We start from the raw sequence: 12,509 nt of genomic DNA, 5'->3' as shown, positions 1-12,509 counted from the left end.
GTTTCCCAGACAGCGCAGTCAGAAGAGGATAACAGAGGAATCCGTCGCTAGACAACGGCTCAGTAGCTTCCCGTACAACAGGGAACAGTGTTGCCTCTTTGCCTAGGCGGCAGGTGTGAACACATACAACACGTACATTGGCAGACGTTACCACGGGAATTAAAGCCAGAGCTACTGCAGTTCCCACTGCAACGAAAACCCTTCAAGAAAGTGTTTTCCAGTCCGTCCGATTGTAGAAGATAAGAGACAAATTGGAACATAAGATAGGTGAGATCAGAGAAGACCGGAGCGGAGATGAGATCAGGGAAGGAACAAGCTCAGCCAAGAACCAGGAAGCAAAACGTGAGAAATGACGGACTAGTCAGGTCGCAGAGTCTAGAAGACGTGATTTCAGAGTTACTGTAGTTGTAATTGTAAACGAGTTATCCAACCAACAGATTCGTCTAATCCACAACCCATCATTTGTCACGGGACTCCGACACGTGACAATAATAATAATTTGGTGCTTCAAGTTACTGTAGTCAGAAGGCCTTATATCTAATCAGGTGAACGGAGAGGAGATTTATCCATGCTACCCAGTGCATGAACAGAGCCAGTAATGCCGACTCACTCCATCAAGGAAATGCTTCCTTTCATTGAAGTTGTGCCACAACTGTTATCATCTGCGTGTTAACACGAGAAACACAAACATTTCTTGTTACGAGTAAAATAATGCAGAGTGAGACAGTTTATATCCTCTTCTTTTAGAGAACCTCCTTCTTATCTGCTTCAGTGTCTAGTCTTAGAGTTGGTACGTCTCAGGCAGTCAGCTCTCGACACATGTATACAGCCCAGGCAATAAACCAGTGTCACAACATTCATAACGGCACAGTTATGTACTTTTCGTGAAGAAATACTGTGGGATGTTGGATTTCACAAGACACCCACAAGACTATTTGATTCAGAGAATAGTAGAATAGATGGTCTCTTCCTTTCTGGTTTTCCATTCCAATTCTCGGGTGTATTTCTCTTTCCTTCCAAGGGCTCTACATCCCATGCCCATATGGTCCTTCTTGACTTGATATCCTAATAATATTAGGCAAAGAAATAAAATATGAAAATCCTCATTCTGTTATATTCTTAAGTCTCTTGTTAATTTCTTTCTCTCGGGTTCCAATATACCCATTCATACTCTCTATTCGAAAAGCATTATTCCTAGAGTTCTAGATATTTTTACTGCATTTTTATTATTGCGTTACACCCACCGACTAAGTCCACGGTTAATGTTATTGATTGTTGTTCTGCTTTATGTCAAGGGGAAATTCTTTCGAGTGTTTCCTCTCTGTTGCCGTTGGATGTTCGATTGTGCTACCAATCTTTAGTTTAAAAAATGTCTGATTAATGGATAAAACAAAAAAGATGAAGCGTTACCCGGCCTTATTGAGAACGTATTGTAAAGTGTAGAGATTGTGCATGATTTATAAGATGGGTTTTGGATTGGATGATTGGATTTATTGCACCTTATACATTCACACAGTTCGGGACTACAGGTAATACAGTGCTATCGCTATCCTACACACATTCCAGCTTACAGTTACACACGCACCTACAATATCTTTGGTTACAAAGGATGGGTGGAATGGAATTTTGTCTATGTTTCTTTTTAATCCTAGTTGGTTATTTGAGCCTGTTTAGTGTAGGAATAGTAGATGTACTATTACTAGTGCTGCAATTACGAATGATATGAGGAAGTGCAGGGTGAAAATCGTGTTAATGTGGCACTGTCTACTGCAAACCCACCTCACACTCACTGGGCTAGAATTTTACCGATGTAGGGGATTACTGATAATAGGTCTTCACTAGTCGTATCCTGGCAATGGATTTGTAACAATCTCACTGGCACTTCAAATCACACACTAAACTGCTTATGGTAACCTAATTCCTCTCTTGCCATTTTTTTTTCAATCAACTTCGACTGCCATCTTCAGAGCTCGACCCAGTTCTCCTCTGACTAACCCGACTCTCTTTGAACTACTTCAAACCGACCTTACGGAAAACAGCCTGTATATTTTGACGAAGACTATTTACCTCATCATTGCCTAGCGATAGACATATTTTTATACTGCACATTTGCTTATGCGGGAATGTGTGTAACGGCCGTTGCGTAGCAGTGGATATATATGTCATGATTAGTTCCAAATAAGGTCATGTATAAAGAAGTGAACCTTATTAAAGAGACGAAGCAAAATTTTATTGAAGCTTAATAAGAAAACAGGAAGAATGTAAATTGAGTTGGTATGCAGTTATTGTTTTAAGAATTAGAATAAACAAATACGCATTAAACATTTTACATATTGAGACATGACACCAGAAACCCGGAACAGTGAAGTCAGAATAGATGTTCATTGCTATGCAACGAATCGGTAACATATTCCCAGGGCAACGAATACGCAAGCAACAGTTGTGTAACTTATGTTTCTAAGCAAATGCGTAGTAAACACGCCTTCCCTACAAGAGAGAGACTGTGTGTTCTGCGTGCCTCATGCAGAGTGGTTATAAGGCAGAGTTCAGTTGAGAACAATTGAACTGAGTCTCATGACGCCATCCTGCCGAGATATGAGCTTGGGAGCAGAAGAATTAGAGTAGAGTCAGATTCCGGAGTTAGCAGTTGCAGCAGGGAACTGAGTCTCATGACGCCATCCTGCCGAGATATGAGCTTGGGAGCAGAAGAATTAGAGTAGAGTCAGATTCCGGAGTTAGCAGTTGCAGCAGGGAACTGAGTCTCATGACGCCATCCTGCCGAGATATGAGCTTGGGAGCAGAAGAATTAGAGTAGAGTCAGATTCCGGAGTTAGCAGTTGCAGCAGGGAACTGAGTCTCATGACGTCATCCTGCCGAAATATGAGCTTGGAAGCAGAAGAATTAGAGTAAAGTCAGTTTCCGGAGTTAACAGTTGCAGTTGGGACTTGAGAAAGACGGCATCCGAATGTGATTAAGAACAATGAGGAAGGAATTAAACTGAGCAAAGAAGACTTCATGTGTACTGCAGTAAAAGTGAGAATGTTTTCAAATACGTTGCCAGAATACGACTTGTGAATGCTGAGAACCCTAGTGCGTGTGAGTAACGGTGAACCGTAAAGTGTGGGAATAGCGATAGCGCTGTACTGCCTCTAGTGCAGAGTGGTATGTGTATAAGGGGTCAGTAAATCACATCATCCAATCCAAAACCCGTCTATCAATCACGCACCCCCCNCCCCCCCCGGTGACAATATTTTAAGAAAATACCAGGGCAAATAACCCAAAATTTTCACATTCTGTTCCGTTATGTTCAACGGTAATTCACACAAATTCTTCGTGCATGTACCGCAAATACGGGAACGCTCTCTCAAATCCGCAAATCCTTCTTTCTCGCAAACGACGCAGAATCTGGTCTCTTTTGTCAGTACTGAAATTGCTCCACGTAGAGAATCTTTTTTCGTTTCGGAGTTGTTTCTTTCAAAGAGATTATTTTGAAAATGACATTGATTCTGGTAATTATAACTGCACAAGTTACGTATCTTCTATTAAATATATGGAGATTTTAGAACCAATTATGATTGTTATCTATGATCAGAAATGCATTATACTACGGCTCAGTGACCGAATCACTGTCAGTGTGTCTCAGGAGGTCAGTTGTATTCATCTCCATAAACCCTAACTCTTCTTCCCAAATGATGTTGTACCTTAGCTCCATACTGCGTGTCAACTATTTAATATATGAGGCACGTAGTAGCGTAGTTGACTGAGACATTATTTTACAAGCCGGAAGGCCACAGGTTCGATTCCCGATGGGGTCATTGGATTTTTCCGTTGGCCTAATCCTTCCAGCCACGCTATGGCCCTGGGGTCCACTCAGACTCTAACAGAAATGAGTACCAGCAATCTTCCTGGGGGTAAAGGGCGGCCGGCGTGTAAGGCTGACAACCTGACCTCCATCTGTGAGAAGATTGTCTAAAAAAAATGTGAGTGTCTCGACTTCTCACAACCCAATGGGCCTCCCCGGCCTGTTACAGGGATATTTTTACATTTTTAATACTTATTTTAAGTTCCATCGACTTAATTTATGTATAAATTAAATACATTTATATAATTTTCACTCTGCAACATGTTTCGGTCATTCAAGCTATCATCAGATCAGTTATATTACATAAACACTCTGAGGCTGGTTTATTACTTTGATGTCAGCCATGTTCCATGTTTGAAATATTCTCGACATATAAGAATGTTTGATACCGCATTTGCAGGTATATATGTTATCCATGCCCATTGGTTCCTTATTTATATTCTCCAAACTGAAAGACTACTATGTATTTCGCATGACAACCATGTTTTATTTTACGTTATACAATAAGTGCCACAATGCGCAAGGCATAGTTCTCGAAAGTTTTTACGGTGTAACTTTACAGTACATTAAGTGGGGCTGGCGTCATTCCGAGATTACAAACTCATGAGATCCCAGCGTTGGCGTAATTTGTTGTATTAAAATGATGTAGATATATTGATTGTCCTATAGTAACTTGGTCGTGCTAAATTACTTGAAAGACCGAGAATTAGTTTAAACGATGTTAAGGGACATACACACGAATATAACTGTATCATAAATGTATTTTTCTGATTAAATTATAAATGTGTTCTGAAGATAATAATTCTAGAGGTCTTTCAACAGCAGTGTCCAATAATTTATAACTAGGGCTCAGAAACTCGTGCATGTGACATATATATATTCTACCCGTTCGCCCGAAAAAAGAATTACTCCCTTTCTCAAACCACTCGCTTAATTATGAATATTAAAGCAATCACTGTTTATTGCAATATTCAAACATGTCTTTAGTTACACTTCGTGGATCAAATATCGAAATAAATTTCGTTCAGGGAGGGGATCACCACCCTATAAAGAGATAATCTTGTTTTATCCTGTATTTTCTATGGTTACAGAATATATCAGGAAGTTAAAAGTCTACATAAGATTTCTGCTTGAATAAAAGAAGAAATTTGAAAATAAATACCTATTGTGAAGAAAACATATTCAAAATAGCAAATTATCTACATTGTGTGGTTCATCAATTAGAATTTAGTAAAGTGTAAAAATGGTCATATTTGATATAATTACTCTAATAAAGTCTGTTATATTATTTATCTCAAAATTAAGGAGTTGTATTCAAGAATATATATACTAGGATGTACAAGTATATGAAGTATATATAAAATATAAAACATGCACTTCTTTATGTCAGCCCTTGTTGTCAAAGGCTGAACAAAACCTATGATTAGTCAGTAACTTTATGTGAAGATTAGAAATGAGTTTCAATATTGTTATACATATTGTTGTTGTTTGCTGGTATACTGGCTGATGGACACCACAATACGAAAAAACACAACTCCCTCACTCTTACGTGCAAAATGAGTCTGAAACACAGTAAATTCCAGCATGGTAACATACGTTCTAACTTAAGTTTGCCCCACAATCACCATCACTTTCTCACACTTTCATGACACTCAAAACGTTCAACTCTTTTACGACTGAATAATTTGCGATGGGCAGTATAATTAAACGCGAACGTATGTAGTTTTGTGCCTCCAGTGGTTTTATTGCTGAGGCTGAGAGTGAAAGAGACTTACCAGCTGTGAGGCTCGTGTAGGTCAGCGCCCAGTGAAGATGAACCAGGAAGCGAACCTGATGGTTTGAAGCGTAGCTCACGAATGCGCTCATTGAAGAAGAGGCGATGCCGATAACAATGTCCTCACAACGCATGCGCCCACAACCCCTTTCCAGAAATCGATGAAACAGCTTTCTAGTACAACTCCACCCTCTACTTACAAGAATGCTCTAAAAGAAAATACACCGAAATTGCAGCCCTGTACGTACATCCGTGTTCATACCGCACCCGAGTCTCAGGTGCAAGAACGATGAGTGTAACCGGAATCCTGAGCAAAATATCAGACAAACGGAAACTGACAGGGTAAGGGAAATTAGAAAAGGACGTAACGACGAGAGTCAGGATCCGTGTTCTTAACCTACTTCTGTCAGAAAATGGATAGAATTACACAACTATGAGCTATATAATTGATATTCCTCGGAAGATAATGTTGGAGAACAAATTTAAAAGAATACGAGATTATATATTATGTACGGGAGAAACAAGAAACGTACACAAAATTTCATCCGGAAAATATTAAAGGACGAGACCACTTGGGAGATCTAGACATAAGTGGGAGAATAATATTAAAGGGAATATTAATGCAGTGGGATGTAAGTGAATGGTCTGCACTCATGTGGCTCAGAAGTGGGTCCAGCGGCGGGCTCTTATGAACGTGAGAGTGAATCTTCCTTTTCTTTTTTTTTTAGATATGGCGAATTTCTTAATTATCTGGGCGACTATCAGCTTATGAAGGCAGTGTACCACTACTGGCAAGAAGGCTGGTTTGGGCGTTCTAGTGGAACAGCTGAAATCACCAAGCGTGATGCAGATTTTTGAAATTCTATATGAAGCAAAATCTCAGATTGGCGAGGAATTGTCATCGCATAAAGAAGACCTACTGAAGTTACATGTGCAAGCCCATGATATTTTTAAATTTTTACTTATCATATTAAAATATTTTAAGACCATTACACACTCCGACAAATTTCCCCCGATTACTGGGACTTTGTATCCTCTGATGGAGGGATTGCATATGCTGTGGGTGCTCTTAAGATTTTACTGCAACGATGAACAAATGATGGCTTTGATGGAAAGAATCTCTTGGATGTTGTATTCTCAGACAAAAGCACGTTTTGCAATAAGAGATGTCTTTAGCAAGCCGATGTCAGAAGTACTTCCAACATCCACCGAAGCAATAAAAATGCTGCATACATGGAAAGAAGCATAATATTGCATCTGATTAAAAATAGAACAGTCTGGAAAAGAACAGATCTTTTGAGTTAGCTAAATGCTTCATACTTCGTAGGAATGTATTTTAATCAAGAATTAGGCTATTATGTGGGAGCTTCATATTTTATGCCGATCGTATGTTGGAACTAAGCAGCTTTCTTCAAGTGTCGAATTTCAATTTCAACTTTCCTTAAAATGGCGCTTATAGTGAACCGAATCGACGAAAATGACACGTGATGCCTAACTTTAATATTTTCATTCACATGCCACTACCATCCTTACCTCCTATTTATGCAATTTGGAGATTAAAATCGAGGAACTTTGGACATGAATTTCCCTATTCTGCTTTCACATGTCTATGCTCTGTTTGCGCAAAGAAAGCAAAAAGCATGCGTGCTTGTGCGTATGTGCGTGCGCGTATGATCTCCCTCATAAATAAAGAACTCATGTCCGGATGTCTCATAGAATATTATACATCCATCAAGCGAGATATTTTTTTCATGTAAACTAATATCGAAATTCTAAGCCTAGTACTTAGCAGATGAAAACCAATATAATTGATTGATTCTTAGGTTATTTAACATTACTCTTGACGTGCATCAATTTATATATCCTCTTGAAACGTGACTAGTTGGAGGTTTTAAAAATATATGGTCGGGCCCGTTCTTATGATTGTCAAAAATTTCAGAATGATTATGCAATACCACAGGAAGAGAATGAAATTAGTTGGGCAGAAGGAACCGAGCTTAATGTATCCTGTAACAGTACATCTGTTTTGTGTTGTAGCATCACTGTGCATTATTTTGTAATCGGCAGCTGATAAACGGAAAAATCTCTCGTCGTGGTCTACTGCATTCACGTGACGAGGCAGAACAACGTGAAAGTAGCACAGTTCACATGAAAGGAAATTAGGTCGATTTCTGGAATTAATGAACAACGCTGATCTGTGCTTTGTCGCTGTATTTCAAACGGAATACGACTTTGTTTATAACCGGAGAGAGTTTCACTTTGTTTCACATATAGGCTCATTTTTAGAAAATAAAACTCTTTTGAAATTATTTTAAATTTGAATTATGGTCTGAATACCTTCGACATAAACAGCTGATCACTTTATTAATACTTTCTATTTTCTTTCGACCGCCTCTGTGGTCTAGTGGTCAGAATTCCTGGTTACAGATCCAGAGGTCCCGGGCTAGATTCCCGGCGCTACCAGACTTTCTGAGAAATAGTGGGTCTGGAACGGGGTCCACTCAGCCTCGTGTTTATAATTGATGAGCTATTTCAAGGAAATAGCGGCTCCAGCATAACAGCCGAAGACAGTAAAGAGAAAGTCTATAACCAGGTACTGCAAGACGGAGATGATGTATATTGGCATGGCTTACACTCTATTTCAGCATCCTGTTGCACTGTGGCATCATTTTTAGATCGTAACTAGACCGTTTATAATACAACAACAATCTCATATAAAACACTAAAAATATATGTACATTTAATACACTAAAAGTGCTTGTTCAATATTTTAAATTGTTATTGTTGCATTGCAGACGGTATATTTACGATCTAAAAATGATTGATACGACTTGTAAAATGCGAAGGGCAAAAGAGGTTCTTTGAGTAGTAGGTAGTAGCGAAGACAGCTCTTCTAGGGGCAGAATACCCCGAACTCAAGACTTCCAGTCCCACTCGTTAAGGGTTGGACTTAAGGCTGAAGATTTAATCCCGATAAAAGAACGCTCTTGACGTGAAGCCTTCACAGTTATTGAATGACGGCTCATTGTGAAAGAAGCCAAAGACCACCAAGGACTCTAGAGCTGAGAAAAAGAAGGATAAATTAACATTATTAATGTCCCTACACATAAAGACATAGGGAGCAGAGATACAGCTCCAGATATATTAGACATCGGTGCTAGATGGAAAAGAGTAGTCTGCTTCAGGATCTGTGCTTTTCAATTTTTGGAGGGGGATCTCCTGAACCAAGAGGTTTGGTAGGGACACATGCTATGATTTTTATTTCCTTGTTTCATAAGTAAAAAAGAAATGTTTTGTGCATAAAGCATAATTCAGTATGACTCGTAGTTTTGAGTCAGACAAGATTGAAACGTTTGCGAACGAGGAAACGTATCATGAAGAGTGAGAAGCAGACACAATTCCGAGAATGTTTCTGTAATACAGTTCAGAACTTTTATCCTATCTAAAGATGACATCATCTTAATCGTCATTATTATTATCATAATGAGCAGCATCAACCTTATAAGGTTCAGTCGTTCAGCCTCTTACTCTAAGATCTTGGCCTCTCTTTCTGAGGTCCTTGCTAGCGTAGCTGTTAATTTTCTGCAGATTTGAAGTTTAAAGTGTACTAAAGTATTTGTCTGTTGTATTATTTGATTAAAGAACTTCGTCTCTCCCTAATGGAAGAATGGAGAGTGTCTGAGAACGCGAACATAATGCAAGGGAATGTTCGAACTAAAGACGGAGAAATTCACAGGAGGATGCAGACAGTTATCCACTGAGGAGGTCTGTGACGTATTCATTCATTCATCAGTAATCTGTCAGATGACAGGTCCACAGCCTCTTCCAAAACAGTTTCTCCACTTAATGCGATAATAGTGATAATGTGGTAGTTTTTCCATTTGCTTTCCACATCGCAGTACAACAGCCGTTCAAACCACTCTGGTCACGCCTGTTGCTATACGAACTTGAACCATCTCGAGCATCATTTTCTCTGTGCTTCAAGTCGCCGCTGATGACGCTGCTTCCGGCATCAGTTTTCGGTGTCTCTCTTCGTCTGATGCCTACCCTTTGACCTGTCCAGCAAGGGAGGCCCTGCCAGTAGCTACGCTACCGCTGGTATAGCTCTCAGGGTCCTTGGCATACTCAAACACCCTCACCACGATAAGGTGGAGACACCAACGAGGGGCTGTGACGTATACACTTCAGAATATACTATTACGTCAAAGAAGTGAAGAGGAAACATAGCATGCACTGCTAGATGAGAGATACGTACACTGTCAGAAGAAAAGCATGAAGGGGCACTTAAATATAGAAGAAAGGATAATATTAAATTTGATTTTAAATAAAAAGAATGTGAGTTTGGCGACTGGATTCAAGTTGCAAGGGGCATGGTTCAATGGCGGCTCATTGTGAACACGTGAACTGAAGTTCGTTTTTCCATAAACGGCTTAAATTTGTAAGCAGCTCAATGAATATAAGTTTATCGAGAGTAATCTACTTCATAGAATTATTCATACTTAGATAAAACAAGAATAAATTCCGTGACCTGTAGCCCGCAAGCGAACGATACCAACCGAGCTACCGCCGCTTGTCTGCGAAGTTAGTGCCAACTTTATGTTCAGACTCAGATAAGCTCAGTTAAATGCTAACGCTTTACAACAAGCCTCTTTCCTTTTGGGTATAATTTGTTTGAAAAAAAAATGTTTTCATGTCTTTGAGTTTATTTATTGCTTGGGGAAAAACCAGAAAATTGAAACCGTGCTCTTCCGCTCTGCACTGACTGATTCTCATTCATACTTCGCCTAGAAGATGCGGCAACTTCTCCAACTCCGCTGTGCAGCGTGTAACTTGAACGGAAAGGCGGAAGGGAAATAAAGAGAATGAAATAACCTAAAACTGAGATGAGAGTGATAGAGGAAGTATACGAGAAAATTAACAGAACGAACCGAACGACGAGGAAGGAAAGGTGAGAGAGAGAGAGAGAGAAACGAAATCCGAAGTAAAAGAAGAGTAGAGAAATTTATCATAAAATTACCGAAAGAAATACATCCTCTACAGTTTTGATATCGTTGAAACTCATTGATATGCCATTTCGCAACAGCTTTATAACTTTTGATGTGGATACTTTTACTGTCCCACTGTACTGCTGGAAAACACGGCGTAGAGTTTCGCGCATCCTGGCGACAAATAACTGCATTACAGTTCAGAGTGCTCTAATGTAATTTCAGCTGATGGCAATTTGGGGAGCTGAATTATTGCGAAATACACCTCTCAGGGAAGGGAATTCAATTCCGGCGAAATTTCAGATAAATTAAAAACGACAGCTATAAGTAAAAATAAGAGAAATTTAATATCAACCTGGAAATTGAAAACTGATACTTACAAGATGTGTTTGATTTTCTGACATCGGTGACTGTGAAGGGTGCTATATTCTGGGGTGTAATCCTTGTAGTTAAATTTATTAATTTTTATTATTGGGAGACACAATGCCTAGAACGCGTCAATGCGAGTATATCATAATTCTTACGGAGCGTTGCAGTTCAAAATCCGTGGCCTGTAGTCCACAAGCAAACTGTACCGACCGAGCAATCTCCACTTGTCGGAGAAGTTAGTACCAAATTTTGCTGGTAGAGGATGTCACGTGGTCAGCGCAACGGATCCCCATGGCCATTAATCTCGGTTTTCTAGACCGGAGCAACTATCTCCTTGAAATAGCTCTTCAATTATCCTCACGAGGCTGAATGGACCCCGTTCCAGATCCACGACTTCTCAGAAAATCTGGTAAGCCTCGGGAATCGAACCTAGGATCTCTGGATTTGTATACAGGAACTCTGACCACTAGACCACAGAGGCGGTCGTTTAAAATTATTAAAAATTAAAAAAAGATGATGATCTTCTATTTAATATTATTTTATATTACTGAACGGAACTATATGACGTAGAATAGGAATAATTGTTGAATACAGAATTGAAATGAATGTGAGGAAGAGACGATCTAGTTTAAGGTAGAGGGCTGGAATTTGTTAGAACGAAGGTCTGATGAAGAGCTTAAATAAATATTTCTGTCTGCCAGAAAGCTGATAGCAACTGTTGTCTAGGACAGGAAAGGAATACTGTTGGTGAAATTCAAGCAACAATGGACCACAATATTGTCAGAAGTGTATTGCAAAATACTAAAAAATTGCCTAAGGCCATTCAGAACAAAAGATATGGAATGCTGACATACAGTACTGTTCTCCTTCATGACAATACCCTTCCGCCTATATCGTATATCTGCTCGCATTCCAGCACTGCTAGAGTTGACAACTATTCTTACAGCCCTACTCTCGTGCTGAGTGGCAACTAGCCGTTTACCTAACTGAAGACCTGTTTGGGATCACAGCTCTGCAACAATAATGAGGAATTGATGGAAGGTGTGAGAACTAGGCTGAGCTCACAGGCGACAGACTCCTTTGACACAGGCATACAGAAACTTATTCCCTGATAAGATAAGTACATCAGTTCCGGCGGTGACTGCGTTCAGAAGTAGCTTAAGCTTGTACTTATATTCTGTGTGTAATCATTTCTTTCTCATTGCTTATTTCGTTTACAGCTCACCGGAAGTTACTTTCCGAATACCCCTAGTACGTGTTCCACATGGTAATAAATTTCTCTGCACGTAAACATAGACTAAACTGAATACATGAACATGCCAAGAAACAAGACCAACAACAACGTCAGAGGCTATTATGAATCATCCGAGAATATTTTGAAATACTTATGGGAAACCCCCCATTCAACAGAAGTGAGCCTTATGATGAAATTAGGACTATATTAAATTTTGAGGTGATTTACTCATATATTATACGTAAAACCCAACAGTGTTAACATTGCACGTCCTATTCAAAACCC

At 39.4% G+C, this 12,509-nt stretch overlaps 1 protein-coding gene across 1 annotated transcript in view; it reads right to left on the bottom strand.

Moving 5' to 3' along the window:
- LOC111867293 overlaps nucleotides 1-5,770 on the bottom strand; it is a 148,235-nt gene extending 142,465 nt beyond the window's left edge. The window contains exon 1 of the mRNA XM_023857016.2: nucleotides 5,638-5,770. Within this exon, the coding sequence (XP_023712784.1) occupies nucleotides 5,638-5,770 (133 nt within the window). The remainder of the gene's footprint in view (nucleotides 1-5,637) is intronic.
- Between the last annotated feature and the right edge of the window lie 6,739 nt (nucleotides 5,771-12,509).

Source organism: Cryptotermes secundus, unplaced genomic scaffold (genome assembly GCF_002891405.2).
Source record: "Cryptotermes secundus unplaced genomic scaffold, Csec_1.0 scaffold1475, whole genome shotgun sequence".
In the NCBI taxonomy this organism is placed as follows: domain Eukaryota; kingdom Metazoa; phylum Arthropoda; class Insecta; order Blattodea; family Kalotermitidae; genus Cryptotermes; species Cryptotermes secundus.
Note: the sequence above shows the minus strand (reverse complement) of the source record. Positions and strands in the feature narration are given on the sequence as shown.